The sequence below is a fragment of the Phyllopteryx taeniolatus genome, chromosome 13 (assembly GCF_024500385.1).
Source record: "Phyllopteryx taeniolatus isolate TA_2022b chromosome 13, UOR_Ptae_1.2, whole genome shotgun sequence".
Taxonomy (NCBI): Eukaryota; Metazoa; Chordata; class Actinopteri; order Syngnathiformes; family Syngnathidae; genus Phyllopteryx; species Phyllopteryx taeniolatus.
The window spans coordinates 19,143,699-19,160,073 of record NC_084514.1 but is presented as its reverse complement, the minus strand read 5'-3'; the positions used below and the strand labels follow the sequence as shown (position 1 = coordinate 19,160,073).

The window sequence follows — 16,375 nt, the reverse complement described above, 5'->3', positions numbered from 1 at the left end:
CGACGCATTTCACCATAGTCTCTCAGCTCATCAGTACAAAACTAACATTGGTCGTTCTACGCAGAGGATAAATAACATATGACTATAAGGACAGTCATATTATCTGTCTCTGCGTTGCTGCAAGTTTGTGTTCAGTCCATTTCTTAAAGGGCCGCAACATAGATGCTATTTAGCGTTAGCGATATCGCTATATCTCAAACCCTCACGTGATGAGGTGGCCGAGCGGTTAAGGCGATGGACTGCTAATCCATTGTGCTCTGCACGCGTGGGTTCGAATCCCATCCTCGTCGGCGTTCAGCATTATGTTGTGAGTTATCGTACTAAATAAGAACAACAAATATTCTATTGTATCAATATGGGAACGTGTCTTCATGGACTGTATCGCATTATACAATATATCATATTGTAGCACATTATGCTGTACAGCATTGTATCGTTTGGTTTTGTGTCAGTTGTACCAAAATTACCTTTGTAGTACAATTGTAGCATTTTATACTGTATTATATCAATATATGTCAAACCCCCCCCTCCTTGAGCCGTCACCTTATCGTGGTGGAGGGGCTTGTGTGTCCCAATGACCCGAGGAGCTAAATTGTCTGGGGCTTTACGCCCCTGGCTGGGTCACCCATGACACACAGGTCCTAGGTGAGGGACCAGACAAAGCACGGCTCCAAAGACCCCTATGATGAGAAAAATTATTGGATTACGTTTTCCCTTGACCGGACGTGGGTCACCGGGGACCCTCTCTGGAGCCAGGCCCGGAGGCCGGGCCGGCACCCGTGGGGCCCGGCCGGGCACGGCCCGAAAGAGTAACGTGGTTCCCCCTTTCCGTGGGCCCACCACCTGTGGGAGGGGGCATAGGGGTCGGGCGGAGTGCGAGCTGGGCGGTGGCCGAAGGCGGGGACCTCGGCGATCCGATCCCCGGCTACAGAAGCTGGCTCTTGGGACGTGGAACGTCACCTCTCTGGGAGCTACAAATACAGTCGCCACAAGACGAGGTGGCCGAGAGGTTAAGGCGATGGACTGCTAATCCGTTGTGCTCTGCACGCGTGGGTTCGAATCCCATCCTTGTCGTCATTTAATATTATGTTGTGTGTTCTCATGCCGAACAAAAACACACATTATATCGTGTCACATAATGAATCGAAAAATTTGGAATTTTTATGGAAAATTCTCATCGTTTTTTACTGTTCATGCTTTTTATTTCACTGTAGACCATTTGAGTTGTCTATTTATAGTGAGAAAAGATGAGAGCAAATTGTTGGGTGACAGAAAAGAGAGGTTCCGTCATACTTGGGTTTCTCCAGAGGTTCTGGCTCGTTGCGTCCTTCGCCGGCCGGGCATTTCTCCGCCTCTTCGCAGGTCAGCAGGTGAAGCTCTGCCTCCACTTTCCCCTGAAAGACCAACACAAGCATGGATCATGTTCAAAAAACTTGCAAAGCGAGAGTGGGACGCATAAACGTGAACTTCAGAAAAACCACCGACTCAGACGACACAGTGAGTCTGACTCGTGTTCCAAAACGAAAACACGGAGAACTCACTGACTCGAGTTGACAGACTGAGTGGAAAAATTGGGAACTCGGATGATTCGACTCGACGCCCGAAGGAATCGACGATTCAGTGGAATCCAATTAACAGACTGACAGAAACACAGCAGAATCAAAGGATTCGGTTCACTGACTTGAATCAGCGAACTCAATGGAAACGCCGCAGGCTGAGATGATTTTTATTCGCTAACGTCACACCATTCAGACTCAAGTGACTCAATTAGTAGTATTAGCATAAAAAAAAGTAAAAGTAAATTCGGTTAAATTACATCAAATGAAATAAAATGACCAGTCCTCGGTGTAAACCTACCGTGAGTTCAAACTCGTCGTCCTCGTTGCGGGCCACAAAAGGCCACCATCCTTTGATCCTCTTCTGCTTGAAGATGGACACGGTGGGCATGTCGGCCTCGTTGGTCACCATGTCGATGGTGCACTGCTTGGCCGTCTTGGCGCCGCGCGGGAACCGGTTCAGGTCCAGCTCGATCGCACCTGTTAGCATCATAACATGATGACGCCGGAGCAAGCAGGGTGGAAATTCCCTCCCTCCCTTCTATCCATACTTCTTTATTTCTCTTTAAATAGTCCTTCCTTTGAACTATTAACATAGGCAATTATCGCCATTTTATTGGGGAAGGCGGCGTATCTACTATATTCACAAATTTGTGTTAGGTTTCACTGCACAAGAAGAAGAAGACGGTTCCGAAGCAGATCACCCAGGAAGTCGTCGGCCGAGAAGTGGTCGGCGTCCCACACTTGCAGGTTGAGGCGGGCCGGGATCTTGTACTCGGTCTCGTCCCAGGCGAACATGGACTCCTTCTTGGAGATGACGATCTTCTCCTCGGCCATCAGGTAGTCGAAGGGGTAGATGAAGCGCCAGTTGAAGTTGCCCTCGCCGGTGATGGAGTGGTAGTGGACGTCCGTGTCCTGCTTGTCCTCCTGCTGCCCCTTGAGCCAGCTGGCCCAGGACGGAAAGATGAGAACTCAGTCCCGAAAAAAAAATATAAGACCACCGTGGTCCGTTTGGGACTAAAACAAAGCTGGTAGTTTTACCCTCTGACGAATATGTCGCTGGATTTCTCTCCGGTGAAGATGTCATCGTCCTCCAGGACCACCTCATCCGTGTTCCAAATGATGACCCGCAGCTCAAACCTCAAAAAGGGAAGGGAAACGACTTCAATCAATGCGTCAAAATGTATCAAAGAACCCTTTCAAAGTCAAGCCAGGTAACGTTAATGTTGTTTATATCGTGTTAATGCACAACGGAGGTCATCTCAAGGTAGGAAACACTTTATGAAGCGAGTGAGGAAACATCGTCCTCATACAGTAGTCCCTCATTTATCGCAGGGTTTAGATTCCAGAACGCACCGCAATAGACGAAATTCCTCCATGTAGCGACCGTATATTTATTTTATAATTTGGATATAAGTTAAATCTTTATGCATAATACCAATACAAAATGTGCACATGAGGTGAAGGTATTATTTTTGTCCAATTGGGGTCGTCATCCTCATGTTCCACACTGTAGTATCTGTGACTTGGAATGTGTGCGGCTTTAAAAGGCAGGGCCTGGCCTGGCGAACAATATTTTCAACTTTATTGCATATGTTTTAATAGAATATTCTTCCAAATGTGTACGGTTAAAATGGTTGAATGAGAAAAGAATGAGCAACGTAACTGTTAATATTAGTTTTTATTTTAGATTCTAGTTTGGCTCACAACAAAAAGCAAAAAAATCGACCAAGTGACAGCTTGTAGTTGGAGTTTGTAGTTGTAGTTTGTTTCGTACTTCTTTGGTTTTCTGGGTGCAATGTCCAGGGCGGGACCGGGTGCCGTCATGTCCTTGGGGAACATGTCCACCCACATCTCAATTCTTCCCTGCGGATGCAAATTGACCACAAAACGAATCGATCTGCAAAACCCGATGAAAAATGTCCAAGGCGTGAGATGACCGATCGCGTACTTGTTCGATTCCCGGTTTGTCCGGGTGCAGGAGCGGCCTGGTCTCCACGTGCTCCGGCACCAATTTGCAGCCCGCCCGCCGGATTTCCTCCCAGTGCTTGAGCACGCTCAGCGCCAGGTGCTCATTGGTCTGCTTCTTCAGACCTGACCGCAGTTATTTTTCTTCAGCATTTCCCCGCACAAACGAGAGCGTGAAAATGAGAAAGCGTTACCGTTTTCATCCTCGATCTCGGTGGGCGCCGTGAAGACGCGGTTCTCCACTTTGACCCGCCCGCCCGGCCCGTAGTGAGGCCCGTCCAGTTTGCCGTCCTTGCACAGCTTGGCCAGGATCTGGGTGGGCTTCGTGGGGTCCCTCCAGATGTTGTAACCGTGGCTACGGAGCACAAACACAAAGTGAGGAGCCTCCTAAAAAATGATCAATCTGTCCAGAGCATGAATGCACTGAAGGCTTCATAAACAGTAAGCATCACACACCATATATTATAGTAATAATGGTAATAAAGTCATAAAATATAATTGTGCTCAAATATGAATATTTGCTTCAAAAAATACTTTTTTAAAATACATTTTCTTTACTTTTAAAGGACATCTTTTTTGATTACTTAATGTCTTTTTTTTTTAATTTTATTTTAAAATTTCAAGAGAATTTCATGCCAAAAATGTTAAACATTAATTTCAAAAAGGAAGGAATTTTCTGCCAATTTTTAGTCAACTGCCGCAAATATCTAAGAGAATATTTGTATACAATTTGTGTGGAATTTGAATTTTTCTAATCTTTAATGTTTTGTCCCAACCTATGTTTGATTTCATTACACTTTTCAATGTCTAAATTCAGAGAATCTCCTGGCAAAAAACTAGAACAAAAATTTAAATACAGTTTGCTAAATTAAGAACAAATGGAAAAAAAAAATCAAAAATGAAATAAAAACAATGCAATCTTTTCACGCTTACTATTTTTTCATCTTTGTTCCAAAGTATGCATGTAATATATAATGCTAAATTAGTATTATTATATCAATCATACGAATGAACAATAAACAAAAGAATTTTTTTTTTCAAATCAATATATTTGTCATCAATTTTTTTTCCCAATTTCTGAAAAGTATATATTTAAAAAAAATCTGGTCAGCATTGTTCAATAACAGAAGAATGAGAAAAATAAATGTATTTTTTTGAATCCATCCGAAATGTACTAAAAGCAAATATAGTGTCTTGTGTTGTGGCGGCGGGCGCGTCGCTCACGTGGCGTAGCTGGCGGTGAGGCCGCAGGTGGCCCTGTGCTTGCTGTAGAAGCGGTTCTCCAGGTCCAGCTTGGTCTCGCCGATCAGGTCGTCGGTGCCCACCAAGTCCCAGTCGTAGATGGACACCGTGAGGGTGGAGTCCATGGGGAACGTGGCCTCGATGTCGAAAGATCTGGAGGAGGAAGGCGTGAGTGTTGCGTGAAGGATGTTTCGTCATTGCTGCAGATTTTGTCCTTACTTTCCAAAGAGAGGGTTGAGCTGCTTGGAGATGTAGTTCTCCTTGTCCTTCACGTCATTCTTTCCCAGTTTGATGGCGATGTACGGATCTGCTTTGCCGTTGATATCCGCCGGGTGGAGATCGGTCGCCTGCCGCCAGAGAGTTATTGGTTTATTTGTCCGTCCGCCCGTCCATTTTCTATAGCGTTGTCCTCATAAGGGTCGTGAGTGAGGTGGCGAGCGGGGCAAACGATGACGAAGAAACAGACAAGCGACATCGAAGAGAACACACGGGAGGGAGGAGGAAATGGTGGTGTGGGATTCAAACCCCCGAACCTCAGAACACAATTCTTCTTATTGTCATCATCCACTGGATTCGGACTTACCCTGATGATGTAAACCCGCACCAGGACGTTGATGGGATCATTGTGCGGAATATTCTGGAACATCCCCATGTTGGAGTCCAAGTCTCTGGGCAGCTCGTCGGACACTTTGTACATGCACAGCGAGCCCTTTAATTCAAACCGAATATTTAGAGTCCAATGAAGTTCCGGGACACTCGTGCTTTGTTCTCTTTGCAACCATTTATTCTCCTAATATTGAGACTTTGTTCTTGGAAATGCAACATTTTTCGGGACATTTGTTATTGTAAAATGGTGACGTTTTCACACACATTTATGTCTTTATTGTCAATTTATTAGCGACGTATTTACAGTTTTATTCTCATCATATTTTCTTGTATCTTTTCATGTAACATTGCATTTTTTTCCCACTAATCCTGGGACTTTTCCCCCGTTGATTTATGACTTTATTCTTGAAAAATATTTTTCTCAAAAGGACAACCTTGTTCTTTCAACTTCAATATATTAATTACTTAATGACATCTTTGTTCTTGTTTTTCCCATTACTTGTAGGACTTCATTCCCATCATATTAAGAGTTTATTCTAAAAATAATAATACATCTTTTTAAATTGAACTTACAATATTATCTTTGTAATATTACAACTTTGTCGCATTGATTTATTCTCATCATTATAACTTCTTTTTCTGGCAAGATTGCAAGCTTTTTCATCTTAATTAATGATTTTCTTTCTCATGTAATGTCCGATTAAAAGGCAGAATTTTAAAATGAAAAGGTTGAGTTCACAAATAACATATTTAAATCATTAACAACGACTTAATAACTAGCAGTAAGCCATTAATAAACTATTACACAGACTGTGTTGGCTCACTTATCACGTTCGAGCTACTGTCACACATTTTATCATTCATAAAGATAAACAGCAAATGATTTGGAAGCCAGCTTACTTTGAATTTTCCAACAATCCTGTCCTCGTCCGAGCCGTTGCGGTCGTCGTCGTCGCCGCCGCCTTTTCCCCTGAAGAGGTTGAAACTGTGCAGCCAGTCCTCAAAGTTGCCGAAGTCACTCTCCAGCTCTTTGGGATACACCTTTGGTGACAATTCAAAGACTTTTAAAACAAAACAAGACTTTTACCAGACGGCGGTGCGTTCAATGACATGTTGACGGTGCCTACTTTGAGCTCATCCAGCTTTGCTTTTTTCTTCTCCGCCGGGTCGACGGTGGCCTTCTTCTTGTCCTTCTTGCCTTTGGCCCTCCTGCCGCCTTTTACGGGAGAGTCATCGGGTTTGATGTCTGAGTGAGCCGTGAAGATGACGAGGAGAACGGGTGGGTGGTGGGGGGGGGGGGGGGGGGTGGGTGGAGGGAGGAAGGACGCAGAAAGGAGCACAGCACTCGAGACATGAAACTTGTCAGAGTTTATGTACACCGGTGACTGTTCAATGTGAGGACCACCGCGAACCCAATAGTCCGCTCGCTTTATAATGCGCACAGAGGAGCCCCCAAAGTTCTTGAAAAATGTCAACTTTAGTCCAACAATATTACGACTTTATTCTTGTAAAATGTCAACTTTATTCCCATAATATTGACTTTATTCTTGAGAAATGTCAACTTTATTCCCATAATATTGACTTTATTCTTGTAATATGTCAACTTTATTCCCAAAATAGTGACTTTATTCTTGAAAAATGTCAACTTTATTCCCATAATATTGACTTTATTCTTGTAATATGTCAACTTTATTCCCATAATATTGACTTTATTCTTGTAAAATGTCAACTTTATTCCCATAATATTGACTTTATTCTTGTAATATGTCAACTTTATTCCCATAATATTGACTTTATTCTTGAAAAATGTCAACTTTATTCCCATAATATTGACTTTATTCTTGAAAAATGTCAACTTTATTCCCATAATATTGACTTTATTCTTGTAATATGTCAACTTTATTCCCATAATATTGACTTTATTCTTGTAAAATGTAAACGTTATTCCCATAATATTGACTTTATTCTTGTAATATGTAAACTTTATTCCCATAATATTGACTTTATTCTTGTAAAATGTCAACTTTATTCCCATAATATTGACTTTATTCTTGTAATATGTCAACTTTATTCCCATAATATTGACTTTATTCTTGAAAAATGTCAATTTTATTCCCATAATATTGACTTTATTCTTGAAAAATGTCAACTTTATTCCCATAATATTGACTTTATTCTTGTAATATGTCAACTTTATTCCCATAATATTGACTTTATTCTTGTAAAATGTAAACGTTATTCCCATAATATTGACTTTATTCTTGTAATATGTAAACTTTATTCCCATAATATTGACTTTATTCTTGTAAAATGTCAACTTTATTCCCATAATATTGACTTTATTCTTGTAAAATGTCAACTTTATTCCCATAATATTGACTTTATTCTTGTAATATGTCAACTTTATTCCCATAATATTGACTTCATTGTTGTAAAATGTCAACTTTATTCCCATAATATTGACTTTATTCTTGTAAAATGTCAACTTTATTCCCATAATAATGACTTTATTCTTGTAATATGTCAACTTTATTCCCATAATATTGACTTTATTCTTGTAAAATGTCAATTTTATTCCCATAATATTGACTTTATTCTTTTAAAATGTCAACTCTATTCCCATATTGACTTTATTCTTGAAACATTTCAACTTTATTCCCATAATATTGACTTTATTCTTGAAAAATGTCAACTTTATTCCCATATTGACTTTATTCTTGAAAAATGTCAACTTTATTCCCATAATATTGACTTTATTCTTGAAAAATGTCAACTTTATTCCCATAATATTGACTTTATTCTTGTAATATGTCAACTTTATTCCCATGATATTGACTTTATTCTTGTAATATGTCAACTTTATTCCCATAATGTTGACTTTATTCTTGAAACATTTCAACTTTATTCCCATAATATTGACTTTATTCTTGAAAAATGTCAACTTTATTCCCATATTGACTTTATTCTTGAAAAATGTCAACTTTATTCCCATAATATTGACTTTACTCTTGAAAAATGTCAACTTTATTCCCATAATATTGACTTTATTCTTGTAATATGTCAACTTTATTCCCATGATATTGACTTTATTCTTGTAATATGTCAACTTTATTCCCATGATATTGACTTTATTCTTGTAATATGTCAACTTTATTCCCATAATATTGACTTTATTCTTGTAATATGTCAACTTTATTCCCATAATATTGACTTTATTCTTGTAAAATGTCAACTTTATTCCCATAATATTGACTTTATCCTTGTAATATGTCAACTTTATTCCCATAATATTGACTTTATTCTTGAAAAATGTCAACTTTATTCCCATAATATTGACTTTATTCTTGAAAAATGTCAACTTTATTCCCATAATATTAACTTTATTCTTGTAATATGTCAACTTTATTCCCATGATATTGACTTTATTCTTGTAATATGTCAACTTTTTTCCCATAATGTTGACATTATTCTTGTAATATGTCAACTTTATTCCCATAATATTGACTTTATTCTTGTAAAATGTCAATTTTATTCCCATAATATTGACTTTATTATTTTAAAATGTCAACTTTATTCCCATAATATTGACTTTATTCTTGAAACATTTCAACTTTATTCCCATAATATTGACTTTATTCTTGAAAAATGTCAACTTTATTCCCATATTGACTTTATTCTTGAAAAATGTCAACTTTATTCCCATAATATTGACTTTATTCTTGAAAAATGTCAACTTTATTCCCATAATATTGACTTTATTCTTGTAATATGTCAACTTTATTCCCATGATATTGACTTTATTCTTGTAATATGTCAACTTTATTCCCATGATATTGACTTTATTCTTGTAATATGTCAATTTTATTCCCATAATATTGACTTTATTCTTTTAAAATGTCAACTTTATTCCCATAATATTGACTTTATTCTTGAAACATTTCAACTTTATTCCCATAATATTGACTTTATTCTTGAAAAATGTCAACTTTATTCCCATAATATTGACTTTATTCTTGTAATATGTCAACTTTATTCCCATAATATTGACTTTATTCTTGTAATATGTCAACTTTATTCCCATGATATTGACTTTATTCTTGTAATATGTCAACTTTATTCCCATAATGTTGACTTTATTCTTGTAATATGTCAACTTTATTCCCATAATATTGACTTTATTCTTGTAAAATGTCAACTTTATTCCCATAATATTGACTTTATCCTTGTAATATGTCAACTTTATTCCCATAATATTGACTTTATTCTTGTAAAATTTCAACTTTATTTCGCAATAGTACAACTTGATTATTGTAAAATGACAGCGTTTTCACATTTCCTTTTTTTGGGGGGTACAATTTCAACATATTCCGACTTTAATATTGTAAAATGACAAGTTTTTCACACGAAATGTCCGACTTTTTGATTTGGTTTCGTACCTCCACCATCTGCCAGGTCTGCGTCTTCTTTGTCCTCGGAATCTGACAGCGCCCCCTCTTGACCCTTTAGCGCCTGCAAGAATGAATTGCCAAGACTTAGGCCATACTACAACAAGTATATAACAAATCATATAAAAATAGATGTGATAGATGTGCGTTTACCTCTGTCAGGGTCTCAATGGATGCAAAATATTTGGACCACCAGTCGAGCATGCTCTCGTCCAGGCCGTCGTCTTCCAGCCCGTCGCCCTTCTTTCTCTTTTTCTTCCTACCTTTTGCATCCTTGTCGTCATCCTTTTGTGCAGGAAATGCATTTATTGAACAGAGAAATGCAATTTACATTTTTATGTGCAATATTTCCATACTTAAAGTACAACATGTGTGCAGCACTTACTTCAATCTTCACCACGGCGTCAGAGCACTACATGAAAAGACAAGACATTATTACTGTACACGGGTCAACATTATATTACAGCGCCTTTATATGATTGGCTTGTAGATTAGTTTGCGTCTTTATTCTCATAATATTTCAATTTTATTCTTGTAAAATGTAATGATTTTAACACTGACTGATGTGTTAATTCTCTCGAAATTTCAACATTATTTTCAAAAAATGTGTGACTTTTTCCACGTTGCTTTATGACTTGAATCTTGGAATAATTCAACTTTTTTTCCCCTCACAAAATAGTTTAGTAAATTTTTAAATAGTACATTTTTACCACCGATTGATATCTCTTTTCTCGTACTATTTAAACAGTTCGGGAAAATTGCAACTCTTTATTGCACGTGTATGACTTTTATTCTCTTAACATTTCAACGTTAGTTTCAGAAAATTCCAACGATTTCATGTAGATTTATGACTACTGCCTTAACATTTCAACATTATTCTCAGAAAAATGGAACAATTTTTCCATGACTCTATTCTTGTTATAATTCCACTTTTTTTCTTACAAACAATTCCAACTGTTTAAAGTTGATTTGATGACTAATCTTGTAATATTGCAACTTTATTCTATGGAAACCAAGACGTTATGGCTTTCTCTTCTCTTTCTCAACTTTATTCTCACAATGTTATTTTTATAAAAAAAAAAAAATGAAAACTTACAGAATCTAATTTGACCACTGTGTCCATCTTCTTAAAATCGGGCTCAGGTTCCATGTGGACTACGATGATTTCCTCTGAAAGACAAAGACGGTGCTATTTTCCCTTCTTTATGGCATGTGTATTTTATAGTAAATACAGAGCATTGTTAATGTGAAAACATAAACTGTCTGACTTGTTCCTATTCAGGCAAACAGCAAAATGATAGGTATGACTGGCCAATCACAATTACTTCATTGGTCGATGGGGCAACTATGATGGAGCCCTATGAAGTCTGCCTAGCAACAAGTTGCTACTCAAATGTGACGTGACCAGGACTAGGAGCAAATTTGTGCGTCCACGCGCCTGCACCTGCTGGCTGGCTGACTCCAATGGTACCTGCGGTAGACCAGTTGTTGGCCTCCTTGTCGGAGGGCCTGTAGATGAACTTCCTCAGGCTGGTGACGGCGTTGGAGCCCACCAGGGTGTAGCGGCCAAACGCCCTGCAGTCCACCACGCGGATGTTGAGAGGCGGGTGAAGCAGTTCGTTCTCCGGCAAATCCTGACAGACACAAAACGGGGATTGCAGTGCAATGTGCGAGTTTACGACTTCATTCTCTTAACATTTCAATGTTATTCTCGGGAAAAAAGTTTCTCACACCGATTTATAACTTTATTCTCAGAATATTTCAACTCTAGTCTCACAAAAATATGATATGAATATTTTTAACGTTGATTGATGTCTATTGTCGTAATATTTAAATGTTGCCCTCAGAAAATTGCAACTTTTTAATGCAGATTTATGACTTTATTCTCTTAACATTTCAATGTAATTCTCCAAAAATGTACATTTTATTCAAGTGGAGTTATGACTCCATTCTTGTGATATTTCAAATTTCCTTTTACAAAAACATTTCAACACAGCATTCCAGCGTTATGACTTCTTCACCTCGCGGACTCACTTCACTTTTGAACAATTCTTTTTAACGTTTCCTCGTTTTCCATCCATCCATCCATCCCTCCAAACATCCCTCACTCCCCAACTCGGTACGTCCCAACTGTCGGAACATTTGGAGCAATTGCGGCCGAGAACGTACGACTTCGAAGCTCTTGACGAGCGTGCTGAAGTTGGGGTTCTTCTTGTAGTTGGGGATGAGGGCCGACTGGACGCCCTTTCCGGCGCATTCCACGTCCACACGGGGCCGGTCCACCTGAGCCAGGTTGACCCTCTTCAGGTCCCTCAAGCCCCAAAATAAGACCTGAAGGAGCACAGGGATACCAGTCAGAGTTTTTTTTTTTTTTTTTTGTAGTATTGCAACTTTATGCCACCAACAGTGTGACCTTTTTAGACCTTTCAGGATACTCACAAAAATATGTTTCTCGTCTCAACTTTGTGTACATTTTATGATGATTAAAAGTGCTGAATAGCTCTCAAATACTACGAAGAAAAAATAAACGTTTTAAAATGACAAGAAAAGGCCACTAGAATAATTTTGCGAGAGAAAGAAACACAGCAAGAATATCAAAAGTCGTCATTTCCGGAATTTACGACAATATTTATTCGCATAACTCAAACTTTTTCGTCTTAATTTACGACTTTATTCTCATCATATTTTGGTGTCAGTTCATGTATCCAAAACATGTGAGTAGTTGAACTTTTTTGCGAACAACGGAGGATAGGTCCAAAAAAAACCCACAAATATGTAAATTAGAGTATTGAATATTTTCTCTTTTTGGGGAGGATTTGGTGATCATTTCGGAGGTCACAAGGGCACGAGGGTTCAAATTAGAGCTAATACCTCAATTCTGTACTTGCTGAGAACAGGTCTGATTCCCATCGGAACGGGAAGCAGCGGGCCGCGGTCCATGTCCGCAGGACGGTCGATGGGCGGGAGGTCAGCTTTGCCATTGGGGCCAATCTGACAAAAAAGGATTTGGGGAAAAAAAAAGTCTCACAAATCAATAAGCACATTTTTTGGGGGGAACGATCAGCCTGCAAAAACGTTCAAGGCTAAATGTGACCCATCCCGAGCAACACGCAAACCCATTTTTAGACCTACTGCAATGAAAATTCCAGATTTTCCCACAAAATAAAATAATTACAAAAATATTTTGCATGCAGTTACGGGCATGTAATATTATGATTATATTTCATTTTTAAAATGTGTTTAAAAAAAAAACACAAATCCCCAAAATGTCGACATAATATACCTGAACCTTTATATAACTATAACTAGACACTATCTTAATGTTCTGTTGTTATTATTTTGAAAGCATTTATTTTCATTGTACAGTGCTCTGCGTCGCAGTCAATCTGATGGAGGAAGTTGGGTTTGTACAAAATCCTACTAAATTCAAATAAGAAAAGGCTTTTTTGTTGTGACACAAAAAAACAACCACATGTAAGCAGTTTTTGGGGTGTAAGTAGTTCCCGTCTGACCTGCAGTAGCTCAAAGGCAGCCAGCATCTCTCCGGCCATGCCGTTCCCTCGGTAGATCTGGTAGTACTCCAGCTGGGGGGGGAAGCGCGGAGGTCCGTAGTGCTCCTCGGCCATCTTCACCACCGGCTTGGCGAAGGTTCTGCCCATGAAGTCCGCTTTGCCCTGGGAGAACCGGTGAAAAACACCGTAAGTCTGCCATTTTGGTTGGAATTGGCCATTTTACGGACAACACAATGCTGTCGGTTCGGTCGTGCACCCCAGAATTGTCTGACGATTCGGACATGATTATACCCACAAAAAAAGTCCCGAGAAGCCAACGGCAAAAAGATACAGGAAGCCTGCCATTTTCGGGACTCCGCATTGGTTCGGTCATACAGCCAAGCATTGGTTGAAAATTCCGCCGCTGAAGCCAGTTTGACTTGGTACCGTGAAATTTGGTTGCATGTCTATCATGAGCAGACGCACAAAAAACGTCTTGACAAGCAACGGCACAGGGAGTCTGCCATTCTCATATGAAACGGCCCTTTTAGGTTCTTTTTTAATTTTTAACTCCACCTAGGGATTTTGTGCAATCGCTGCCAAATTTGTGCCACCTTTATGTGACACTCGGGTTACAGCGAGTTGGGACAATTCGAAGTTTTTGTCCTTTGCGTGTGAGTCGCCGCGACAGGAAATCTCGAACAAGATCTGATTTGGATGAAAGTAAAGATTTAAATGCCATCACCAGCAAGGGAGTGAGCGAACCCACCCGGAGGAGGAGGAAACACGGCTCGAGACGCGCATGTTTCCGGGCCGACTGTTAATAACAATGCAATTAAAAAACAAACCAAAACAAAAAAAAACATCAAGGTGAAAAAAAAAAAAACCAGTAAACTGCAAAACAGTCAGATTGATGGCAACACACTGTTTCACCTAAATGTGTGATATGAACTCTCTCTTGCAGTTAGTGGTTATAAGAATTGTCTTTTGTCCACATACATGGGGAAAAACAACAACACAGAATTCCCTCAAAGGAATGCAACAGGCACAAGTGGGCCGAGCACTCTTTTGTCACTCAGTGCGCTTCTTATTCCTCTTGCATGCCTTTTTGTCAAAATGCACATTGAATTCAGGGTCACGACATCCAGACGTCTCACACTCTACTTATCCGAAAGGGTCGTCCGAAACAATCGCATTGTTGTCGGAAAGCAAATACAAAAAAAAAGCACCAGTCAGCAAAAAAAAAAAATTATAAAGAAAATGCTTGGCTATAGTGATGCAGATGCAAAAAAAAAAAAAAAAAAAAGGAATATTACATTATCATTACATCATCTGCAGTTAAAAAAGCAGAACGCTTAACTGCTACGTATTGATAACATGACACTTCATTAGGTACACATCTGATCACATCTGATCTGAATAATAATAGACAATAATATTTTGCAAGTAAAATTATTTACTTTATTTTTAAACTTTGGATTTTATCTTTATTTTGTATTTTGTTTTCATGATAGATTTTCATTTTTCATTCCTTTGTTTTTTTAATGAAAATATTTTTGTTTTATTTATATATATATACAGTTCTAAAAACGTAAATTAAAAAAACTCTTATTAAAAAATATTATTGAAATAAAATTCAAAATAATAATAAATATTGATTAAAAAAATATGCATTTGAAATAAAATCTAAACCGAAATCAAAAGCCAAACTGAAAATAAAACTGATACTCAAAATCCATCCATCCATCCATTTTCTGAGCCGCTTCTCCTCACTCGGGTCGCGGGCGCGCTAGAGCCTGCCCCAGCCATCATCGGGCAGGAGGCGGGGTACACCCCGAACCGGTCGCCAGCCAATCGCAGGGCACACATAAACAAACAACCATTCGCACTCACAGTCACACCTACGGGCAATTTAGAGTCTCCAATTAATGCATGTTTTTGGGATGTGCCTGGAGAAAACCCACGCAGGCACGGGGAGAACACGCAAACTCCACACAGGTGGGGCCGGGGATTGAACCCCGGTCCTCAGAACTGCGAGGCAGACGCTCTAACCTGTAAAACTAAAATTTAAAACAAATTATGGAGGTGTACCTAATGAAGTGCTAAGCGTCTGCAACTGTTGTACCTTCTGGGTAACACAGCCGTCGATGTCATGAAGGACAAATAGCAAGTCTCACCACTGTGTCTTGATCGTAGAGCTCGATGACGATGATGGGGGGATCGTCTCGCAGCTCGCTGGCCTCGCCAAACAACTCCACGTTCTCGAAGAGCAGCAGCTGATCCCACGTCGGGCACAGCGTCTCGGGCAGCACCTGTTCTCAACATCCACATCATCGGAAGTGACATTGACTGGCATGAAGCATTTAAAAAAAAAAAGCACCCACAAAGAATCACTGAATTAAATTTGCAAACTGTTACAGCGTCTTAAACTTTTTTTTTTTTTTTTTTTTTTTTTTTTTTAAATCTAGTACAGTACATCTGCTAAGTACTTGCTCAAATTCAGCCCGATCGTCAATATATATCGCACAGCATTTTAGTCTCATCTTGACACATTTTTGCGCTCACCTCGGTGACTTGGCTTTGCGTGGAGAAGAAAACACGTGCGAAAGGATCCGACAGTCCGGTGCTGTCGGCAGCAAAGAGGCTGCGAGCTTGATACATGTGCACCCTCAGCTGGAAGATCTGCTTCACTGGGCACACACATTTCAAATACTAGTGAACTACACGTGGGGAAAAGTGGAAGGACGGGAGGGGCCACTTCACCTTGCCTTTCTGAAACAATTTAATATGCTACAGGCAAACATATGCTTAGCAGTTTGGAATATTTAAAGAAAAATCAGTTAGTATTAGTGTGATACCTGCATTTTTTTTAAATGGAAAAAAAAAAATGCTCGCGATCGTGTGACACTCAGTTTTTTGGAATGAAAAACAAGTGTGAGGCCTAGCGACATTCAAATTCATTTACCATTTTAAAGAAAAATTGGCAACTATCGATGAAAAAATGGATACTACTTCGTGTAGCGTCATTCTCATGCGTACACATAACGATGCATGTTTGAGCTTGAAT

At 39.2% G+C, this 16,375-nt stretch overlaps 1 protein-coding gene and 2 non-coding genes across 3 annotated transcripts in view; 2 read left to right on the top strand and 1 right to left on the bottom strand.

The window, feature by feature from the left end:
- The window catches only part of LOC133488254 (otoferlin-like), a 31,219-nt gene that overhangs the window by 1,064 nt on the left and 13,780 nt on the right, over nucleotides 1-16,375 (bottom strand). The window contains exons 21-42 of the mRNA XM_061795895.1: nucleotides 15,874-15,998; nucleotides 15,486-15,620; nucleotides 13,330-13,491; nucleotides 12,689-12,808; nucleotides 11,987-12,148; nucleotides 11,289-11,451; nucleotides 10,914-10,987; nucleotides 10,203-10,229; nucleotides 9,971-10,102; nucleotides 9,809-9,881; nucleotides 6,500-6,618; nucleotides 6,273-6,413; nucleotides 5,350-5,475; nucleotides 4,986-5,113; nucleotides 4,749-4,919; nucleotides 3,719-3,879; nucleotides 3,508-3,650; nucleotides 3,334-3,422; nucleotides 2,598-2,696; nucleotides 2,261-2,502; nucleotides 1,858-2,036; nucleotides 1,294-1,394 (exon numbers count right to left, since the gene is read on the bottom strand). Of these exons, the coding sequence (XP_061651879.1) occupies nucleotides 1,294-1,394; nucleotides 1,858-2,036; nucleotides 2,261-2,502; nucleotides 2,598-2,696; nucleotides 3,334-3,422; nucleotides 3,508-3,650; nucleotides 3,719-3,879; nucleotides 4,749-4,919; nucleotides 4,986-5,113; nucleotides 5,350-5,475; nucleotides 6,273-6,413; nucleotides 6,500-6,618; nucleotides 9,809-9,881; nucleotides 9,971-10,102; nucleotides 10,203-10,229; nucleotides 10,914-10,987; nucleotides 11,289-11,451; nucleotides 11,987-12,148; nucleotides 12,689-12,808; nucleotides 13,330-13,491; nucleotides 15,486-15,620; nucleotides 15,874-15,998 (2,872 nt within the window). The remainder of the gene's footprint in view (nucleotides 1-1,293; nucleotides 1,395-1,857; nucleotides 2,037-2,260; nucleotides 2,503-2,597; nucleotides 2,697-3,333; nucleotides 3,423-3,507; nucleotides 3,651-3,718; nucleotides 3,880-4,748; nucleotides 4,920-4,985; nucleotides 5,114-5,349; nucleotides 5,476-6,272; nucleotides 6,414-6,499; nucleotides 6,619-9,808; nucleotides 9,882-9,970; nucleotides 10,103-10,202; nucleotides 10,230-10,913; nucleotides 10,988-11,288; nucleotides 11,452-11,986; nucleotides 12,149-12,688; nucleotides 12,809-13,329; nucleotides 13,492-15,485; nucleotides 15,621-15,873; nucleotides 15,999-16,375) is intronic.
- On the top strand, nucleotides 209-290 carry trnas-gcu (transfer RNA serine (anticodon GCU)). Its single transcript has one exon. It is a non-coding gene; the product is annotated as a tRNA-Ser (tRNA).
- trnas-gcu (transfer RNA serine (anticodon GCU)) lies at nucleotides 993-1,074 on the top strand. Its single transcript has one exon. It is a non-coding gene; the product is annotated as a tRNA-Ser (tRNA).